The following is a 23,575-nucleotide window of genomic DNA, read 5'->3' as shown; positions in this document are numbered from 1 at the left end:
AAGGGAAAGCCCCGTGTGTACAAAAGTGAGGAAATAACCAGAAATGAAAACTCCTTGCTTTGCTTCCCATCGCTCTCAGCCAGAGTTTAAATCCATCCTAAGCTAAAAGCAGCATGTCTGCCAAGACTGTCAGTCAAGGCCTCAAGGACTTGCAAGATTTTTCTGTGTGTCCCCTTGACTTACACATGCAGGCTGTGTCCAGGTTAATGGGAGTTCCATGTGGGTACAGGAGACCACGAGGTGGTCTCTGGGTTTACCCATAGTGGCCTATAGGGGAGGACTTTTCTATAGCCTTTTAAAGAAGGAATAAAGTCAAGAGAAAGGGCTCTCCACTCTTCCCCAGAATGCCATTCAGTGTTGGTAAAGCTCAATGACCAGTAAGTCCCCTTACAGGACACAGGGCAGGGCACAGGATTAAGGACACTGGCCTGTCAGCATTTGGGAGGAATTAATTTCTGTTCACCGAAGGCCTCGTCTATGCCAGTCCCTGCTCTAAAATTCCCAACAATCCAGTGGGTGAGAGACTTGTGTACACATTAGTTTGTAATAGTAAAAAATGTTTTTTCATAACAAAATTATGCTGAAGGCTCTAATTGCACAGAAAAGACATGTAGCACTCAGGGGACGGCGTGCTGGGGGGAACTCAAAAAGTGGGTACTGTGGCTTCCTGAGGGGTGAATGGCTGCTGTGAGGAGCCCCCAAGGCAGCCTGAGGTCAAATCTCGGGTCCCCTCTTGAACCCATGATCATGGGTAGGCTCCTCAACTTCACCAGCACTTGGTGTCATGTCTATAAAATAGGAATTGTAGTGAAGATCAAATACATAAAACATTCGATAAGGCGCCCAGCATTTGGTTAGCGATTCTTATCATCATCAGCATTGGCCTAAGCACAGAGGCGTTAAGGAAAACATTTCTAGATAAAATTAAGGAATATGACTCTTCTCAGTATAGCCCTTCCTTCAGTGAATAAGGGACTAGGGACTCATGGCTGATTTTTAAGCTGTAAAGCAGATGTTTCTTCGGAATAAATAACATTCAATGAGCTTCTAAAAATGACAGTATGCAAACCATCTTTTCATGGTTAGGCGAGCATTTTTGCCACGCCACATGGGGTTTAGTAAACATTAAGTAGAGATGATTGCTCAGCCCCCCCGAAACAGTTAAAGAACACGAAGTGCCAAAAACCAAACCTATGAACATATTGCAGGTGTGGGGTACACACAGGAGTTGCTCCTACCCTAGAGAACTCAATTTTCCCTTCCCTGTTTCTCAGGGACTCCGTTTCTCAGGGAAAGGGGGACGTGAACAGGTTATTTATTTGGAAATGTGGACAGGCTGCGTTGGACCACTGTCCTTCTCCTTTAACCCCTTTGGAAATCTGATCTGGACGGATTTAAAGAAAGGAGGAGGGAACAGTCAGGCATGCTTAATCTTTTCAAATAATTAAGATTTTATCTATGTCTCGCACAGCCTCTCCTGTTCCCCTTGGTTTGGCACTTAACTCTGCATTTAAAACCTCCCTAACACGATAACGATAATGCCATCTTCTCCCCGTCATTATCTTGTGGTTGCAGGGCTATCTGACTGATCCTCAGTCAGGTTGTCGCGGCCGCTGGCCCCTGCATTCCTGCCCGAACCCCGCAGGAAACAGAGCCTCCGCAGCTGCCGGCGCTGAGTTACACACATTCCTGCCCCAAATTGAATTAACGAGCATAATTTAACTCAGGCGATGTCCTCCCTGGCTCCCTTCCTCTTTGCCCCACTGGCCAGCCTGTCTTCTCCCTCACACCCTCCCTGGAGATCTTACTGGAATGGACTCAGGCACTCTGCTAGCATGGACAGAACCCCCGACTTCTTCACCTTCCGTGTCCCGTGAAGCACATGGGGGCTCTGGGCAAAATGCAGATTCTGGTCCAGCAGCTCCACACGTTGGGGCCTGAGACTCAGCATTCGAACAAGCCCTCTCTCTGGGGAGAATGACGCTGCCTGTCTGGGGGCCACACTGGGAGTAGCAGCCTTACCCAAGGACTCACCTGCACTGACTAGAGAAAGCCAGGTCCTTAACGAGTAATCGAAAGGCAAATGCTAACTTCTGATCTGTCCGCTCAGTCTGATGTCATGGGAGGTTTACCAAAAGCATCCCCACAGGGGATCTGTTTACCTTGTCTCTTCTCCCCGTGTGTGCACAAAGAAAACAGAGTGAGTCAAACCACAAGTCCCATTAACTCCTACACGCAGCCCTACACAAATTCCAAACCTAGGAGCTAAAGAAAGTGTAGAATTGGAATCCTGGGACCCTTAACTTTTACACAAAAAGCCAAAGTAACCCCACCTAAGAAACTTCAGCGTGGATGTGGTTAGATGCAGGAGGCCTGTTTATTGCATTGGGCAGACCAACGAGGAATTTCCTGCACGCTATGCCAAAGTCGGAGTGCAAGGAACTTTCTCTGAAGTCTGTGCAATGAAACCAGCAGATCTCTTGTGTATTCACACATTGTATACCTTTGCTAGTTATCCCTGGCAAAAATCCTTCCAAATTCTACCAAGTGTGGAAAAGGATTAAAAAGGGAAGGAGAAAAACATTCCCCCTAAAACAAAAGAAAGTAAATGAATATATTGGAAAACCACGTCAATGGGTTGGATTTTGTTCTTCCTGGATACGAACACATGTAATACCGCCAAGCAATAAATATCCTTAACCTTGGACCCAGAACTGTCTGCCCAGGTCCACACAATAGAGAATGGCTTTCATGTCCAATTTTGCCCAGAAAAGTAGATTTGGGAAATTTTTTTTTTGAGGAAAGATTGAATTTATCATGAAATATTTTTTACCGAGAAACCAGTAAAATGAACCACCCTTTTACCCAAACCACAAAGACTGCAAATTCCTTTGCTAGAAAAGTTGGCTGCTTCTGTTGTAAAGATTAACTTATGCTGAAAGTTTCTGGGGGCATGCAGGGATAGATGAGCTTGTTTTCCGTTTAGGGGTACATAACTTGTAACGACAAATAGTAGCTCCTGGGAGAGGAAAAATGGTAGCTGATCAATACTTCTCCCTTACTGTAAAGGTTCTTCCAGCAGATGTACATGTATTAATCTGAATGTATTGCAGAAAGATCTTCACAATGTCTACATTCTGCAAAAACAAAGCTCTTCTGGAAGTTTTCATTACCACTTACAACCTCATTGTCAGGATTATAAATGGGGTAGCAACTTCCCTTGGTTTCAGGAACTATGTCGCTCAAGCCGAAACTGCCACAGTCTTTTAATTAATACGACGAAGTAATGCTAATCACATTCTCTCTCTCTCTCTCTTTTTATTTGCTTGCTCCTGAGAAAACCAAGAAATTACACTTTTTAATCTGATGGACTATTTCCCATGAAGCCAGTGTGCTGAGAGGCAACCTTCTCTGGATCAGCTGCTGGATTTTCTTGACGCGCAAGGAAAAGGAAGATTGTTATTTGACTTGCTGTAAACAATGGCAAGTTACAGGTAATTATCTATCTATATATCATTCATTTCTGATTTTAGGATCATCTGAGATCTGACTATCCATCACAGCCCCTCTGCCCCAAACAGGCCACGCCGTGGACAGTCCCTCGTCCCTGCAGCTTCTGTCCTGGATGATGCCGCCTCCTCTTTACCATCCACATTTTTTAAAGATTTTTTAATCTATTTACTTGAGAGAGAGCACAGAGGGAGTGGGAGAAGCAGACTCCCCACTGAGCAGGGAGTCCGGGGTCATGACATGAGCTGAAGGCAGACGCTTAACCGACTGAGCCACCCAGGTGCTCCCACCATCTACATTTTTAAGCATACCAAGCTCAGGTCTGCCTTTCCCCACACTCTAGTCTTCTTTAAGTTTTCTTACAGGGAAGTCTCTCGCTTTGTCTCTGCTCATTACTGAGTATGATAATAGTGTGACTGTACTTCTTGAATGTATTCCGGCTACCTGTTAAGTTAGGCAAATTTGTCTTCTCACCGAGAGAAGCTGTTCCAGAAAAGGTCTAGGATTCTCCTCACTCGTTCTCCATATGGAAGCCTAACGGAAAAGATGTTTCTCCTTCCTGTTATCTGCAGGAGAATGTGGGTACTGCCAGGATCGTTATAAAGCACATTTGGGTCATTTGATAATAAATCGGCTAGAGAAATTATCCATAGATAGGAAACGGCTGGTGCAAGGCAGGAGACCAGGGCTGGTCTGTCACATGCTCACACCTGCACTTTGGGGACCTCAAGGATTAGTCGCAGGAGTGGAGTCCAAAGTCCATCATTAGCAGAGGCACACAGCTAACGGCCGTGGTGCCAGGTTGCGTCCTGACCACACGGTCCCAGGGTAGCCACCATGGCTTCCACCAGCTTTCTGAGCCTGGTTCCCAAGCCTTTCCATACATCCTGTGGGCTGCATCATTTCCTTCCACATATTCCTTTTCTGTTTATCAAGTCAAAGCCAGTTTTCTTTTCCTTTGTTCACTGCAACGAGGACCCTGACTAGTATAATTAATTAAAAAAAAAAAGTTAAGCATGTTTGGGTTATAGCCCCCAAAAGGCAAGGTCAAGGCTAATGGCCCATAGAAGAGCCTGCTCTCCATCAGAAGACTTCATGTAGCGTCACCACTGGAGATATTTTCCTGGTTTAGAGAAGAATTTCTGAGAAAGAGACACTAGCAGGGAATAAGAGTTTAAGTTTAAAGATTTTTTTTTCCTCATGGAAATGAGCCATAACAAAAGACAATATCAGAGTCTTGATTCTTTGAGTTTCCTTAAAATCTTGTCTGCAATGCCAAATCCTCTCTCTTCTGCTGCCACTTCAACATGTCCTATAGACCAGGTATGTGTACAGAGCATGTGTGCTCTATTGGAGCAAATCACATAAAATACCTGCTACGAGACTGGTGGGACACTGTAGATCCTGTAACATAAGTCGACCGGCACAGGTGAAAATCTCAATGTGCCAGGTGGAGCTCCAGCGATGAGGCGGAGTGGAGGGAAGGGAGCCTAAACGTTGCAGCCTGTGTGACCATGGAGGGTGGTGACGGCCCCGGAGAGGGGAGCATGAGGGAACGCACGGGAGCCAAAGGAAGTCAATGAGGATTTCAGAGGCCAAGCCTGGGTATGACACAGAACTAGGCAAAATTATTTAGGTTCACCATATGGTTAGTACCGTCCTATAATATTATTCGTTAGTTTTGATACAAACTGTACAACAGAGAACAAGGAACCCAGCCCATCAGAGGGAGCCAGACTGGCGATGACTGGGGAGGGGGCAGCTCATCTGGCTTGTATTCTAGCCCTCCCCTCCCACGTCAGTCATCTGTCCCCTCAAAGCTTACTGAATTGTCTTCTACATGACAATGAGTGTGCTGTCCTCAAGTTTTCCATCCCAAGGCAAGAACTGAAAACCCAGTTTTCTCCAATGCTGAGTGGAAGTGTGTGGTTCAACTACCAACCTTTTGCTTACAACCTATTTACCGAATTATTTTCTTAGGTGATCTTCTAAGATTGACACGATTTCAGGTCTCGAGGGCTATCTCTCTGTGTACAGTAGAGGCTCTGTTAGGACGCCATCAGAAAAGGAGCATTTTCCCCTTTGATAGCAATTGCATGTAATGAATAGTGTCCTCATGAGCTCTTAATGAACAAAATTACTTTCCAAGCCACATCTGAAGGGTTGAGGGGCTTGTAAAGGGCTTCAGAATTCATGGAGATAGTGATTTGAGTAGTAAACAGCCCGAGAAGGGCTTTCTTGGTAAAACTGTGATCAATAAACAACAATGTAAACTTAAGCCATTATAAGCAGCGGACAAAAGCTTAGAAAAACCCTTCCTCTAAGGAACAGGGGAAAAGATCTCCTGGAGGAAGGTCCTAGTGAAAGGTGACTTGAGTTAAGAGACAGGGAAGAGCAGGGGTGGCAATGACAGAGAACTTCGGAAGGAAAAACAGTCAAGAACTAGTTTTAAAGAAGGCAAAAAATATATAAAACTAATGAAGATAACCAGCTCTCTATGAAACTGAAAGCAAAATGACATGGAGAATTCCAAAATAACACAGCCTCAAACACACCACCTTGTCAGTGAGATGTTCGACGGTTACAGTTCTGAAGCTCATTTCACCCCACCCAATTCAGAGGATGAAGAGGTAGGCTCTGGAGACCATCTGAACCCAAACTGCGAATTTCTAGAACAACCACCATCCAATCCTGCAAGGACATAAACAACATCGGGGGCTAAAGGAGTAATTCCATTTCTTTAAAAGATAAAAGGTTGTTTTTGGGAGAAAGTGTCCCTAAAATGGCATCTATCACTAGTAGGTGACGATCGGTCACTAAGACCTGTGTCAGAAGGACATCAAAAAGGCTTGAGCAGAATTCACGTTCATGCCGTGTATGACAATACTATCTTCATTAGGGCACTCCACTAAGTGTGAGCCATCGAAAACACGAGGGAAGAAAGGTTTAGTTTTTCTTCTAACAAAATGAACAAATCCCCAAGTAGACAATTTCACTAGTTATCTAAAATTGCTTCTTGATTTTATATTTCCTGTTCAAAACAAACTATTCTGACATAATAAGCTGTTTTCTAAAATCATGGCCATCTCAGATTTTTAAAATCTCATTTAGAACCAACCAGTTTATATTACAGAAAAGTACTACAATGCCCTAATGCAATTCTCTTTGAGTGATGGAAGAATTCAGTGTGTGTGTGTGTGTGTGTGTGTGTGTGTGTGTGTGTTACCGCCCAGACAAGGGCTTTTTTTTTTTTTTGGTTCATTTTAAATGATTTAGTAGTCAGATAGGTTAACACAAAATAACACTCATATGTCCTCTATTTCCTTTTGTTTCTAAGAATTACTTTTCCCACATTAATCATAAAAAGGTAAGATTCTGACTTACTGTCTTACAGACCTTTATTCATGGTCAATTCTTCTCTTTCTTGATGCCATATCTAGGAAACTTTCTCAACCACCTTGCAGTTTCCTTCAGTGAAATGTGAAAACACTCTCCCTCCCTCGCCCCACCTGGCCTTCTCCATCACACTCAGACTACTGGCGCTGCCTGTTATCAATCATCATTCCCTCCCTCATTCTCTTCCTCCCCTCTGCTGCTTCTGGTTTTACTGGGTGTAGAATCACTTTACTTACTGCTTTTCTTTCCTTTAACTATGATGCTGTGCTGGAGATAGAAAAGTTTCAAATCGTATACTTTTTCAAGTAATACCACTTTACTTGATGCTAAAACTCTATGCCCCCACTCGGCTCTTGGTGCCAGATCCACGCATGCTTTCAATCTCTCTTCTAAGGCAAGCCAGGAGCCTGGAATGTTCCACCATCTGGCTGAGGACCAGTCCCCCCACAGAAGGTCTATTTCTTCCATGAAATCATCCCAGATTTATCAGAGGCCAGCTGCCACCTAAACTCTCCCTAAACTTGACTTTTTTTTTTTTTTACCAAAACCTCCTCTTCAACTATGCATTTATATCTATTACTCCAAACATATCAGTCCTTTCAATATAATAATGAAAATGCCACCCAATGATGTAATGGGTTAGAGAACTGAAATTTCTCCCAGATGCACTGTCTTCATCAGTTTTATCTCCCATAATAAGACCACGGGATAATGATTAGCTTAGCACTTCCTTAAATTACGTACTCAAGAATCTATTCCATTTTTGCCATTCCTTTACCAGCAGTTCCAAACCAAACACTTGTCATGAAGCAATGTGACCTTACTATCAAACTTTTAGAAATACCAGTATCAACAAATACTATAAACCAGATATCACCCATGTAGCTAAAATAGCTCGAGTACAATTTTAACTGGAAGTGTTCTAAAAATCTTTTAACTGGAAACCATTCTTTGGGTGGGAAAAATGCATGATTTGTGCTACTGGTTTTTAGCACACTTAAGAAAAAAATGCTAATTCATTAATCTACCCATCACTTCTTATGTGCGGACCCCTGCTAGGCGATTTCCAGATGTTTGAGTATGTGGCACTTGCCTTCGTTATCAATTCAGTAAACAGATATTAAGAACCTATTGCACAAAGCCAAATCCATTCCCCAGTTCTACATGAGAGGTGTTTCTTTCAATTTTATTAATTCGCTCATTTAAGTATTTACTGCATGCTAAGAAAGAGGGGAAATAAGTACCAAGGATATATTGAAGAGCATTCACGTTCCTTACAGCTTGCAGTTTAGAGGAAGAAAACGGACATAAACTATGAAATCACATAAATGTATTTAAAATACATTTTTAAAAACTGCGGCAAAAAAACGTAACAAATACATCATTTTTCAGTACGTAGTTGAACAGCATGAACTATGTTCGCATTGTTGGGCATGACATCTCACACTTCACCATCTTGCAAAACTGACGCTCTGTTATACCCATTAAACACTCCTTCCTCATTTCCGCTCACCGTCCAGCCCCTGGCAACCACCATTCCACCTTCTGTCTCTATAAACTCGACTTCTCTAAGTAACTCATGTAAGTGGCACTATATTGCCCTTTTGTGTCTGGCTTATGTCAGTTAGCATGACGTCAAGGCTCACCTGTATTACACCACATGATGGGACTTCCTTTTTTTAAAAAATATTTTATTTATTTATTTGACAGAGAGAGAGCACAAGCAGGGGGAGCAGAAGAGGGAGAAGGAGAAGCAGACTCCCCGCTGAGCAAGGAGCCTGACGCAGGGCTCAGTCCCAGGACCCTGGGATCACGACTAGAGCCGAAGGCAGATGCTCAACCCACTGAGCTACGCAGGCGCCCCAGGACTGCTTTCCTTTTAAAAGCTGCATAATATTCCTTCGCATATATAGATCACCTTTTGGTTATCCATTCACCTATTGGTGGACATTTGGGTTGTTCCTCTTTCTTGGCTGTTGTGAATACTGCTGCTATGAACAAGGGTGTGCACATATCTCTTCAAGAGCCTGCTTCACATTCTTGTGGGTATATGCCCAGGAGTGGAATTATGGGGTAATATGGTAATTCTGTGTTTAATTTTTTTAACTTTATTTATTTAAGCCATCTCTACACCCTATGTGGGGCTTGAACTCATAACCCTGAGATCAAGTGCTGCGCGTTCTACGAACAAAGCCGGCCAGGCATCTCTCTGTGTTTAATTTTTTGAGGAACCTCCATACCACTTTCCACAGTGATACATCTGTTTTACATTCCCACCAACAAGGATTTCATTTTTCTACATTTTCATAACACATGCCATTTTTGTTTTTTAAATAGTGGTCATCCTAATGGGTGTAAGGTGTTACCCTGCATTCACATGTAAACTTTTAATTGTGGTAAATGCAACAAAGGAGAGGTAAGTCATGTTAAGGACATGTGTCCTAGGAGAATTTAACCTGGTGAGGAATGCAAGGAAAGGTACCCTCAGGAAATAATGACTCATGTGCGGTCTGAAAACTAGGTAAGCATCAGCTAGGCGGAAGGCGGAGCCCAGGCTATTCAGGAAGCAAGGGGCGTAGGTGCAAATGCACTGTGAGAGTACAGTGGATCCTGGCCAGGAAGCAAGAGAAGACCAGTGTGGGCAGGGTGAGGAGTGAGGACAGAGGAACAGTACTACAGGAGAAGAGGTCAGGGCTTGGCAGGGCCTCAGGGACTAGGAAAGTAACCTGGAACTTTCTCCTGAGGGCAACAGGAAGCCAGGGGGACAAGTACATCAGATTTGTGTTCTGAAAGACTGTTTTGACTACAGCAGAGCAATGGATCCAGACAGACCAGATGCTAAGTAGCTAGTCAGGAGGCTACTGCAATAGTCCAGGCAAAAAATGCTACAGCACCAACTAACCGGACAGGATCAGAACTGGAGAGAGGAAGATATATGTTAGAGATATTTAGGAGGTAAAAATGACAGAGAGCTTGTATTAAGCATCATGATGGAGAGAAGGGGCCTGGAACTCTGGAAGGAAAAGAGGACAAAGGGTCACATGATCTTAGAAATGACATAATAATCCTACTTAGAAACTCCCACTTATTGCACACATTAACCATTTGTTAGGGGCAGATCTAATTTATTTTTGGTGCCACAAGTTATTATTGCTCAGCTGGTTGCAGCATGACATAAATGTGACCAAAGTCCTGGATCCTGACCTCGTCCCTCCCACAGTCAGGAGGAAATGTCTGGGGTATTAGCCAACACTTTGGAAAAACTACTTAAAATCAGACCCACACTTTATAAATCATGGTTTATAAACTCTGCTTAAATCAATTAATAAGCTTAGATTAACAGCTTGGTTGTCCGAGATTTTATTTTTTAGGGAAAGCCTTGTGTAAGAGCCAAGACCCTTTGAAGTGCAAGCGACTGAAATGAAAGTCAGGGAGGCCCCACCCTGGATGCAGGGAAGGGACTGGGGGACCAAGCTTCTCCCAGGTCCCAATCCCATCTGAGGCTGGGTTTCCTTACCTCTTAATCTTGCTTGCACTAAATTTAGCTTTGGAGAATGCATCTGGGTTTCCCAATCTCTGTTGGTCAAGAGCTGTACCGTCCAATAGAGTGTCCACGGGCCAGAGGTGGCTACTGAGCCCTTGAAGGAGGTCTGGTCTGACTTGAGATGTACCATAAATCTAACACATGCACTGGATTTCAAAGATTTAGTACAACAAAGACCATCAATTATCTGACTAATAATTTCTTCTAACGTTGATCACAAGTTGGGCTACTTAGATTAGTGAAACTAATTTAATTTTTTTAACTTTTTTTAATGGAGCCACTAGAAAAGTGAACGTTATCCATGTGTGTCCCATTCTATTTCTATTGGACAGCACTGCTCAGGACCATTCAACACTGACGCCTTGAATTGTTGGCTGCCAGGGGAAAAAGGCCTCTCTCAGAAAAGCTTCCATTTCTTAACATTCCTGTTTCAAACAATTAGTTCTACCCAAGCCTGTTTTCTTGTTCTTGGGTGGGGAAGAAGGGGAGGGAGGCTACAAGAAGTAGGCAATGTCCCTTGGCACTCAACTTGGAGACACAGTAGGAAAAGTTCACAAGCTGCTTTTCTACAACATAACAACGACTGCCAATTTTCCAGAAAGGAGAGTTCTATCTTCACTTAACCCAGTCAGTTTTACCTTTTGTGTTTGTGACTTAGCAATTTCTTCATTTTCAGAAGTAACAGAAATTCAACTTGAATGGTCTTAAGCAAAAATGGGAATGTATCGGTTTATGTGTATCTAGAAGTTCAGAGAGATCCCTAGCTTCAGGCAGAGCTGGATCCAGCAGTGCGCTCAATGCTCAGCTTTTCCTCTGTGCTCTGTTCATCCCAGCCAGTATCTCTCTCTGACAGCAGCCACTGGCAGCTCCAGGCTGACGTCATCCCTATATAACAAACCCAACAGCAACAGTGCTTTCCCTTATTAGTTTCCATAAAATAATCCTTGAGCGGCGCCTGGGTGCCTCAGTTGGTTAAGCATCTGCCTTCGGCTCAGGCCATGATCCCAGAGTCCTGGGATTGAGTCCCACATCTGGCTCCCTGTTCTGCGGGGAACCTGCTTCTTCCTTCCAGGCTGACGTCATCCCTATATAACAAACCCAACAGCAACAGTGCTTTCCCTTATTAGTTTCCATAAAATAATCCTTGAGCGGCGCCTGGGTGCCTCAGTTGGTTAAGCATCTGCCTTCGGCTCAGGCCATGATCCCAGAGTCCTGGGATTGAGTCCCACATCTGGCTCCCTGTTCTGCGGGGAACCTGCTTCTTCCTACCGCTCCCCCGCTTGTGCTCTCTCTCTGACAAATAAATAAATAAAATCTTTAAAAAAAATCCTTGAACTGATCCTAAGTGAGCTGGTGTGGGTCACCATGTCCATTTCTGAATCAGTCATGGTGGACCCCGACATGAACATCCTGGCTGACCAGTCCTGGCTGGCAGGTCCAGACCCAGAGGTGGTTCAGAGGAAGAACTAAGTACATGTTCCGGAAGAAGGGAAGGGATTTAGCGGCCGTGGCCGGAAAAACAGTTAATGGGTATAGGGCAGGTGGTTGGTGACAAGACGCTCTTGCACCCAGGATGCAAAAGGCATGTTCGCCAGGGCTGAGCCGAGTGCGTGGGGCTCGCCTTCACGGCACGGCCAGAAGTCTACACATTTAAACGTGTCTGCCTTTCAGTTTCTATCCTTTGTTACAATCAGGTTGCAGTAATTAAACGACTAAAACAAAACTGATGAATGAATGTGCACTATAGGCACGGACACAGGTCACCTACATTTCCCTTTTCTTGTCTTTAGCCGAAGGAATGCCAAGCGCTGATGACAGCTGGTGAATCGCGGTTCAAAAAGCATTAGATCTCCTTGACAGATTCTGATATCTTACGAGCCAGAGGCCACGAGAGTCACTGAAGAAAGAGCTAACTTCCTTTAAATCCTTTCACTATTTTGGTCTTCTTGGATTCTGGCAACAGCAGCCTTGCTTCACTGTTTATACAAAATAGGAAAGGCCTGGCATGGGCTTAATAGCATGCTGTCATTCTATTTAGTCTAACCTACCCTTTCGTGCCAGGTTATCTTTCCTTGCACAAATCCTTTATCTGCTGGCCTTTCTCCGGCCACTCTCCATCTCTTAAATCCAACAAACCTAAAGAAAGATGTCTCTGGGCGGGAGCGTTACGGTCCCCCGCTGTGGTCACCAGACGAAGCCATTTTCCTCTGCAGATGTGGGGGAGTAAACCCCTGCATAGAATCTCTCAACCCTGCACCGCACATACACATTTCCACATGTTTGGAGAAAGGAAAAGTTCAAAACCACATCAAACATACTCCGTGACCGCGGAGTATAAATATTACAAACAAACAAAATCAGCATGTAATGTGTACTTTAATTTGCTGACAGATATTTAAAAAAATTAACATCCGAATGAATGGCAAATGCCAGCACCACAACAAAACCTTTCACCGAAGAGAAAAATAACTCACAATCAAAGCCGCCTGGCCTCTAATTAGCACACAGCATCCTTGAAACGAGAGGCCAAAATAAAATAAACTGCCAAAAGAAAGAGAATGGTCGTGGTGGGTGGGTGTGTGTCTGGGGGGGTGGGGGGCAGGAACTGAAAAATTAGGGCTTTCCACGATATACTAAAAAAAAAAAAAGACATTGTCTGAAACCTACTTTCCTGGGGTTCAAGGCCAGAAGACTGCAGCTCAAACACAAAGTATGTGTATGTTTCTGACTCTACAATTATGTTTTAAAAAAATTTTTTTTTAAAGATTTTATTTATTTGACAGAGAGAGAGAGCACAAGCAGGGAGAGCAGCAGAGGGAGAGGGAGAGCAAGGCTCCCCACTGAGCAAGGAGCCCACAAGGGGCTCGATCCCAGGACCCTGAGATCATGACCTGAGCCCAAGGCAGACACTTAACAAACTGAGCCACTCAGGCGCCCTATTTTAAAAATTCTACTACACTGCAGGGTAAGTGTCTTCAGATGCAAATTAATAAAAGCAAAATTTTAAGGAGATTCGACTGACACTCAACACCTGGCTTGTACCAAGCATCAGCCTGTGGGCTCTTCATAATGACCAAGGAGTCTAGCAGACTTGGCAAGTCCCAGCTACTCCACTTCAGAGCCTGACCAAGGTGCTGCTGCTTTCTTCCCAAGCCTCCGTATCCTCCCACAGCTGGCAGATTATCAGGTGAGCTAATGCCTGATTCACTGCATAACTGTAAATATACAGCATATTTATATGAAGGTGCATTTGTATGAGACATAGTAAGTTCTCAATAAACAGTACCTACTATTATTTACATGCCTTCTTTTCTTCAATCTCCCTATTAACTCCAAAGACAGATACTATCTGAGGCTCAGAAAAACACAGTCACAGAGATTACAAACAATGAACTCAACTTTACGTATTTATTAGGCGTTAGGTTAACTGGGTCCAAATCCCACTTTCAGTGCCAGGATTTGCACTGAAGAGGAGAGAGGTTTGATTCCGGTCACTGGAACCCAGACCGCTTCTGTGGATCCCGCCAGGCCTGGCACAGAAGCGATCAGGAGGAAGAGGTGCTGGCCCCATTCCTGCCTGTAGAAAGAATCTGAAATTGCTTTAAGGAGCTCACACATTTTTAAAAATGTACTTTCCCCCTTGTTGGGAAATCAGAGAAAGGCAAACAAAAACAACTTGGCATGACATGTAACAACTATGAAGGCCACGTTCTGAGGGAGCTGTTATTCGATGCCTGAATTTTCTGATTTTAGAGCCCAAGTATTTATAGGCCTGGGAGAACTCATCTTGACATCCCTGATCAAGCGAAGGTTTGATTTTCTTTTCATTATCAATAAAGAATTTTTGGTTATAGTTTTAAAGCATTTCAGTTCTAGTGATTGTCTCTGACAGGGATTAGTGTGGGGAGCCTTTAAGGATGGCAAACACACACGAGTGGGGGACCCCTGGATGTGGGTGACAAGAGTTAGTGATACAGGAGAAACCAGGGAGTCCTTCTTAATTTTGCTTATATTGTTACTTATTCAGATAATAACGTCATCCAGAAACACAGAGAGTCCATCCTATTATTACACAAAATGTACAGGTTTAAAGGCCAGAATGAAAACTGGACTTCAGCAAATAATTTGGCCAAATTCAATAAACAAGAAAACAATACGAAGAAGATGCCAGAAAGTTATTTCAAGCCAAGAAGGAAGTCTCTGTCGATGGGACTTTCTACCTTATCCAGTTGGCCACTCTTCACACAAGCCAGGCACAGGCTTGTGAAGTACATTATCTGAGGAAAATAGGACCTACTCTATTCAATATGACTGTGTTAAAGATAATTCCAATAAGCTTACAGTATTCATGTTAGGTGTTTCTGGGATGTTATTACCTAAAGCACTAATAATTGTGACATTAAAGTAATTCTTTACCAAATATTTTATTTATTTATTTATTTATTCATTCATTCATTCATTCATTCATTCATTTTTAATTTAAATTGTACTCACTTAACATACTATTGCACTATTGGTTTCTGGAGAAGAATTCAGTGATTCATCACTTACATACAACACCCAGTGTTTATCATTCCTTAATATCCATCACCCATCTATCCCATCCCCCCACCCACCTCCCTCCATCAACCATCATTTTGTTCTCTATCATTTAGAGTCTTTTATGGTTTATTGCCCTCTCTCCCTCCCTCCCTCCCCTTCTCATATGTTCATGTTTTCTTTCTTAAACTCTGCATATGAGTGAGAGCATATGGCATTTGTCTTTCTCTGTCTGACTTATTTCACTTAGTATGATATACTTTAGCTCCATCCACGTTGTTGCAAATAGCAAGATTTCATTCTTTTTGATGACTAATATTCCATTACATATACACCACATCTTCTTTATCCATTCATCAGTCAATGGACATTTGGGCTCTCTCCATAGTTTGACTATGGAGAACATTATGGTTGATAATGCTTCTATAAACTTCCGGGTGCATGTATACCTTCAAATCACTATGCTTGTATCCTTTGGGTAGTAGTGCAATTGCTGGGTCGTAGGGTAGCTCTATTTTTAACTTTTAGAGGAACGTCCATACTGTTCTCCAGAGAGGCAGCACCACTTTGCGTTCCCACCAACAGTACAAGAGGGCTCCCCTTTCTCTGCATCCTCGTCAACACCTGTTGTTTCCTGTGTTGTTAATTTAGCTATTCTAAAGGTGTGAGGTGGTATCTCACTGTCGCTGAGCATTTTTTCATGTGTCTGTTAGCCATCTGGATGTCTTCTTCGAAAAAGCATCTGTGAAGATCTCCTGCCCATTTCTTAATAGGATTATTTGTTTTTTGGGTGTTAAGCTTGATAAGTTCTTTATAGATTTTGGATACTAACCCTTTATCCAATATGTTGTTTGCAAAAATCTTCTCCCATTCCATAGGCTTTCTTTTAGTTCTGTTTATTGTTTCCTTTGCTGTGCAGAAGTTTTTATCCTGATGAAGTCCCAGTAGTTCATGTTTGCTTCTGTTTCCCTTGCCTCTGGCGATGTGTCTAATAAGAGGTTGCTACGACCAAGGACAAAGAGGTTGCTGCCGGTGTTCTCCTATGGATTTTGATGGCTTAACAGTACCATACTGTCTTGATGACTACAGCTTTGTAATATAGATTGAAATCCGGAATCGTGATGCCTCCAGTTTTGTTTCTCTTTTTTAGGATTGCTTTGGTTACTTGGGGTCTTTCGTGGTTCCATACAAATTTTAGGATTGTTTGTTCTAGTTCTGTGAAGAATGCTGGTGGTATTTTGATAGGGATTGCATTAAATGTGTAGATTGCTTTGGGTAGTATAGACATTTTAATGATATTTGTTCTTCCAATCCATGAGCATGGAATGTTTTTCCATTTCTTTGTGTCCTCTTCAATTTCTTGTTCTAAAGGTTTTGGAGTACAGATTTTTTTACCTCTTTAGTTAGGTTTATTACTAGGTATCTTATTGGTTTTTCGTTTGTTTGATTAGTTTTTGTTCTGTTTTTGTTGTTGTTTTTAACCAAATCTTTAAATAAATCTATAAGCACCCAACTTCGAATATTGTATAATATGCAATGTTAAGCCTTAAGCCTCTTTTTTAAAAGCACCTATTTCGTTGCTTGACTATATGCTGAGGACTATAAAAGAAACATCCTACCGTCTACGTGTGGGTGAGGTGCCTTTCCTGTGCACCCGCTACTTACAGAGGACAGACAGCACACACATGGGTGCTCCTTGCAAAGCTAGCATGGGTGTAGGGTGGAGGGGACTTCGAGGCTGGCTTCATTTCGTGGCTCAGCAATCACACAAGAGACTCTGGTTGTTTTTTGTCTTTAGAGCACATGTTTCATGGCAACAGCAGGATTCTGGAGAAGGCTTTCCTCCACGTGTTTGAACTGCTCTGGCCATCAGAGTAGCGACTACAAGGGAAGGCCATCTCTTTGATGGACTTCTTTCAGGAGCAAACATGCTTCCATCTCAGAAGCCCCCAGCGAATATCTCCTGTGTCTCCTGCAGGGTTTCTGAATCACTTACTGCAGCAGGGGCCAGGATCAAGCTCTCTCCTAGAGTCAGGGGTGGAAATGACTCCCCAAAGGTGCTGGGCCTCTTACACAAGGTCTGGTATTTGCCAATGAACTGGGCCCCTTCGGAAAGGGTGGTGGAGGATGGATGCTGGGGGTAAAACAACCATGTCCCAACCAGGAAAGTTAACCCGGGAAAGTCCCCTCCTGGGCCTTGGGCCAGCCTACAGAGATGTTCTGGAACCCCAGCTGAGCAAAGATGGTGGCCGATGGAGCCGTGACCCTCTTCCCTCTCTTATCTCCCAGAACACATGCCACTTGGAAACAAAACCCCCTCTCTTTTACATTTGGTGTGGAAAATACCTGGGCCTGAGATCTTACCAGGCTGTGAAGTCCAGGAGAAAGCAGTCGCTTAGGGAAGATGAGTAGTGGATCGCTTTGACCGACAAGGGCCCAGCGACAATTACTCCTCCTTCTGTGTACTTTTAGTCCATTGGGATTTGCACTGTGTATACACAAGTGTGGGTATAAAATTCAAACATAAACCCATTCCTGTCTTTAGGATAAAAAAAAAAAAAAGCCTGTCATATGCCAGAAACTGGCTGGAGCCTGGAGCTTGGCACTGCACACAGAGTTAGCAGTTTGTAGGCTTTGAAGTGAACGTTTTTTCCCCCTCTTTTACTAGCAATGAAAAGAACGTTAAAGGAAAAGCACCAAAGTTGATGAGGAATATTTTTCCATGGTGAACGATGTAATGTCTTTCAGTATAATTCTCTATTTAGAAAGCGAGGTGCCTTAACGCAGTCACTGGCGGTAACTGACATGTCTTACATAACCACTGCCCAGGAGACGTAAATCATCTGTGAATATTTTAAATATACCATCTTCTCCTAGAACACTCTGCATGACTCAAACTCTGTGATGGAGTAATATTTTAGGTGTTTAGGGAGGAATAGCTTGGAGGTTTAATAAAATTCAGAGGTTGGGGCTACACACCCAGGGACTGCGGTTCTCTCTCGCTCTGTGTGTGTGTGTGTGTGTGTGTGTGTGTGTGTGTGTGTATTGCAAGAACATATTTTCTGTTTGGGGAGGAGGTTGTTTTTTAACAAGCAACCCAGATGATTCAGATGCAGGTGGTCACTGGACCTTACTGAGATACATCACATCTAGAACCTATAAAATGTTAAAATTCTTTGGCCAAAAGAATTAGGAGTTGAAGTCACAATATTTCTATTTATAAAAGCTCAAAAATAATTGTTTACTCCAGAAAAAAGAGCAGGCGTGTTTTCCATTTCCCTCGGGTTTTCTTATTATGTCGGTATCGCATTCCTCTGAGATAATGAGGGTAGGTAATACTATTCTGACTTTGCTGATAAGGAAATTAACATAGGCTAAGTGATTTACCAAAGGTTACAGAGCTAGTTGGGGCAGGTCTCTAGGCTTTTACACAGACGTTGAATGAGATGGCATCCCCTCAGACACTCCCCAAGTCAAAAAGCCTTGAGAAACACATGAAGAAAATAGAAGTATGTTTCCTGATCCGGTTTTAGATAAAGTTTTCCTCATCTCTGTAATCGAATGTTCCCCTTCAGCAGGCAACTCCGAGCTAAATGAAGTTTGTAATTTTCCACCTTCAAGCACTGGCTTTGGGGACCCATTATGGAGACACTTGTAACCTACCCATGGTTATGCTATGGGGAGAAAGAAAAACAGATGGTCCCCTATGGAAAAACCTCAGCACATATTTTCCCTGGTAGGGGGCTTTGGCATTAGCCAGGATAGACACAACTTAGTTTTTAATTCGCTTTAGATCTAGGTTGGACCTAGAAAAATGGAAAAACAAGGTGTCTCTTAAAATCCCACAAATGTTGTGTATTTTCAGGAAAGGGAGTCCACAGAAGACTTCTTTGATTTCAGAAACTTCCCCTGGGACTTCCGGGCTCACTGTCTAGTTGGGTTTTGTGTATCATATCATGAGGTGCTGGAGGGAAGATAAAGACCCTTTGACAGTGGAAAATCACTCTCATCTAGAGCCTTCTCCTGCTTTGCCCTCGAGGGAAAACCTGCCTTCTCCCTCATGAGAAAAACTCCAGATATAAATGGACGAGACAAAGAAAGAAATATTTAACCAAATCCGTTAGGAAACCCCAGCAGAAACAATGCATCTTTTCAACAGTTTAAGATGTTCTGAATAGACAGGATGTTTTGTGTGGGGCGTCTGTCTCAGACTCCCGAGTGAGAAATGCCGTTTGCCATTAGACACTAGTTTAATTCCAAAGCTCAGAAGAACCGTGTTCATTTGCCAAAATCCTATTGCTCTGTGAACTACAAAAAATGGTTTATACAAGTCACTAGAAACATATCATCATCATCATCATCATCATCATCATCATCATCGAAACAGTCTTTTCCCAGAGTACCCCTCACACTTCAGCATTCGCCAACTATCTCAGCTCAGGCTGCTATAACAAAATACCACAGACAGGTGGCTTATCTACCACAGACATTTATTTCTCACGGTACTGGAGGCTGGATGTCTGAGATCAGGGTGCCGGCGTGCTGGTGAGGACCCTCTTTTCGGCGCAGACATCTAACTTTTCATTGTATCTTCAACAAGTTAGAAAATGAGTGAGCTAGCTCTCCAGCCCCTTCTTAGAAGGGCACTAATCCTCTTGAGGACCTAATTACTTCCCAAAGGCCCTACCTCCAAATACCATCACACTGGGGGTTAGGGCCTCAATATGAGAATTTGAGGTGGGGACACAAACACTGAGTCTATAATATCAACCTAGAACCAGAGGAATGACCGTGGCTAGGTACTATTTTCAATAGTACCCCCAAGGAGCCCTGTTCCTGCCTGTACCTGAGCCCAGCTCCCATCTTTCTTCACAATAGCCTGTAATTCCTTCTGAGGCAGCAAGAAGTCTTTGGGAGACCTCCGGCTAGTTTTGGCCACTCTCCATGTAAGGGCTTCTTCAAAAGTGTTCAAAGAATGAACAAACCGTTGGGCAGCAGACACCAGGTGAAAGAATGTTAGGTTGGCTCTGACACTGTTTTCTGACACCCTGTCCCCACTAAGAGGTCTCCCCTGGAGGAAGACGAGTCGATCATACACAGCTCTTCACACACACAGCAGAATAGCCACTCAGAAGTTCTGTGACATGAAAACTACATCAATCATCTCATTCAACGTCTAATGAGAACCTCAGTCTCAGCCAGCTATGTTTGGTTTCAAAACAACGTCATTTGCTTCATGCAAACCAACCAACCAACAAGAAGTTAGAACGACAGAAAATACTTAAAAAGTAAAAAAAAAAATTATATCAAAGTGAAATGTGATTTGACATTGCGATTTATTTGCTTTGAGATGGTTGGAATACCTCGTTAAATGTGTTGGAAAAGTCCCCATTGACAGAAATTTCACCATTAAGCCGAGCCCTCACACCACACAGACCAGTGTCCAACTTGGATAGTGACTACGTGGCACGTTAGTAGTGTCTGCTTGGCAGATCTGGCCTCTCTGCCCTTGGAAAGTAACTTGTTGCTTGGGGTGAGAGTCAGGAACCAGCCTAGCTCACGCACCTCCCACCGGAGTTGCTGCTGCACGTGCCCACAGAGGGGGCGCACTAGAGCATCTCTGATGAGGGCCCTGGGAGGGGCTTCCAAAAGAACGGGTTTCCTTGGCCTGTCACACACAGACTGATTCCATTCTGCCAACTGTCACTCTCCTCTCACCTAAGAAACTGTCTGCAGCTATCGGCTGCTGTCCTGCACCATAAAATTCCCGGATAGAAACAGTCAGGAGGCCACACCTGCCCTCGCCCACACCTCACCCAGAAGGACGAGAACGAGAAGCAGATATTCTAGGCACCACAGCCTTGCCAAGTGATCATCGTTGTTGTGAATACTTGTCTTGGTTTGTTTTTTGGTGATGAATCACATTGCTTTAAAATATAACCGATTTCCTTAAATTCTCTACAATCTTGATTCATTCAATGTGCTATAATTTCCGCTATCACTTGCGTTTGGAAAAGAACTGGAAAGTGTGTTACGGGTTTGTCCTCATTCCTTACAGTGTAGCTGCATTAGGGGACATGCATGCCTACTTCTGTAGCACATGTCTGACCTGCCCAGCACCCGCACTTGAGGAGGTCTGGGACACCGTGGGGTATGTCGGCTACTGATTTGTCAAGGGAACAAGGCAAGCGGTGCCACCCCTAGATTATCTCATATGACACAGCTGCTGCATGTGTATTTAGAGTAGACCCAGGAGTTTGGGCATATTTCTGCAGAGCAAGCAAGGCTAACATAGTAGCCACATGTGCCGTGCACAGGCCTGGTCCTAAGATATGCATTCTTGGGGCAAGAACACCAGTGCAAGCCCCTGACCCATAGGCCTTCTTTTCTCATCCTTGGTTCTGTTCCATACCATGAGCTGTGGGTATATAGATGCAAATATCCAACTGGCCCAATGAATGTGTCTTGCAATTAGCTGCCCCTTGGGCCAAGGGTATTCACAAAGCTTGGATCTGGGGAGAGGACCAGCAGGCCTGGGAAGTAGGCTTTTGTGGCTATTGGGGAAGGCAACTCAAGATCCTAGGAGCCCAGGGAACAGACTAGAAGTAGGGTTCTGGTTCTGTGTACCATGGGCTTCTCACCCTGTGAAGAGGAACATACCCAGCCAAGGCCGGCCAGCTCAGAGGCCTCCAAAGCACAGAGCCTGGGGCAGCCACTTGCTGGGATCTTAGGGCAGTGCTGGATATGGGGGGGCCCTAAAATGGGGGTCTGTGGGGTGAGCCTGGAGTGTCTGGGCCTACTTAATTTATAAAATGAGGTGGTTCAGAACCTGGAATTGTCAAACTCCTCTCCAGACCTAATACTATAGGGTCCTATGATCCAGCTTGTCACTGTTGATGGCTCAGTCTCAAACACTGGGTAAAGATAATACAAAAGAAAAGAAAATAGTAAAAAAATTCAAACGAGTGTATAGGTCTTCAATCTCAGCCTCTCTAATTCAAGAGATGAACAATGAGATATTCTGGTTAATCAATGATCTGGCTAATGGAGTTGTTAGATTTCTCTTTCACAGGTGACTAATAATCAGAACATAATAATACACTTAACCTCATGACTACCATCAACATAATCATTGGATGGTGAACAACTCAAAACATCTCCAGTTTTCCAAGGGCCACGAACTACCTAGACACATCAGAACTGTGTGTAATTAATACACTATTCATTATGGAAACGTGGACGTGCCGGGTAGGCCAGCAGATTTAAGTTGACAATCTCCAATAGTTAAAATTTCAAATGCCATTTCTGTGGACAAGGCAACCTCTTCCAGGTTCTCTGATTTGGTCTGTTTCCCTCCTGATGAATTTTGATGGAAGCAGGCCATACCAACCTCTCCTAAAGTTCATCGGTGTCATAAGATACAGAAAGCCCACACACAGAAAGCATCATTGTCATGAGACAGGGAAAGCCCACTCACAGTGAGGAGCACTGACCTGTCCTTTCATATCTGGAGCAATGGGAATGGTGGGCCAGATGGTTGAGTAGACGCCAAAAAACACCAGCCAGATCAGCATGCTTCCCCAGACAGCCAGATGACTGAACTGCAAAAGGAAACACAGACTCAGGCAGGGCTTCTGTGTCCAGGCCAGCTTTCTTCATGGAAACAGTTTGACTAGTCACCTGTCATTAGAAAGTGCCATCTTGTAATTATCTTGTCTTAGAATGTTACACAGTGAATTTAAGTAGCTGGAGGCCCCAAACTACCCTGAAGATCAAGGTGCTTTTGCTGCCTCAGCAGATTTTCTCCTAGATCCATCGCACAGTTTTAGCTGGACCCTTGCTGGTCTTCACCAGTGTTTGTTCCAACTTGGAGTTACACAGACCAGTTCTTCTTAATCCAGTAAGAAAGCACCAGATGGACAAAAAGAACAAGATGTTCTTACTTATTGTTTTGAGACTCTGATTATTCTTTTCATTTTCCAAAGACCTTTTTACAAATCTGGGCTGGATATTACATCTTAACAATCCTTTAAGCATCTGCTAAGTTGTTAGCTTTTTCTCCCTTGTCCTCTGAATATGATGACCCTTGACTTCTTCCTTTCTTCCTTACTCCATAATATAATCCATCATCAAAGTCTGTTAGCTTTTCAAAAATACTACTTCTGGAATCCGTTCATTTCTCACTACCTCTTCCTGTAAGAGCCCAGGCCAAGCCACCATCACCTCTTGTCTGAATTAACTGCCATTATCACCTGATGGATTCCCTACTTCCACAATCATCTCCAAACTCCTCCCTCATTTTCCCAGCACAGAAGTAGGAGCCTATTTAAATGGCAGTGATAGACAAACACGAAACACGGGTTATGATCTTGAAATGTGGCATGTCACCAAAATGTCTAAAATTGGGGAATGATTAAATGGCGGGATATCAATCAAACTTAATACTCTTTAATCATGAACAAAGATTTTGTAGAAGTATACTTTAAGGTGTGGAAAATGTTCATGATCTATTTTTAACTGAAAAAAAGATCACAAAACTATATGCTCTGTAAAGCATTATCTTATTAAAAATATACACGGGGAACA

The 23,575-nt window shown here is 43.4% G+C and overlaps 1 protein-coding gene across 1 annotated transcript in view; it reads right to left on the bottom strand.

Annotated features, from left to right (window-relative positions):
- Positions 1-23,575, bottom strand: part of LOC103664303 (phospholipid-transporting ATPase IB) — a 565,982-nt gene that overhangs the window by 116,023 nt on the left and 426,384 nt on the right. Inside the window, exon 33 of the mRNA XM_040621665.1 lies at positions 22,483-22,590. Coding sequence (XP_040477599.1) covers positions 22,483-22,590 — 108 coding nt within the window. The remainder of the gene's footprint in view (positions 1-22,482; positions 22,591-23,575) is intronic.

This window comes from Ursus maritimus, unplaced genomic scaffold (assembly GCF_017311325.1).
Source record: "Ursus maritimus isolate PB19 unplaced genomic scaffold, ASM1731132v1 scaffold_10, whole genome shotgun sequence".
NCBI classification, from domain to species: Eukaryota; Metazoa; Chordata; class Mammalia; order Carnivora; family Ursidae; genus Ursus; species Ursus maritimus.
The sequence above is the reverse complement of the archived record's forward strand: the minus strand, read 5'-3'. Positions and strand labels throughout refer to the sequence as shown.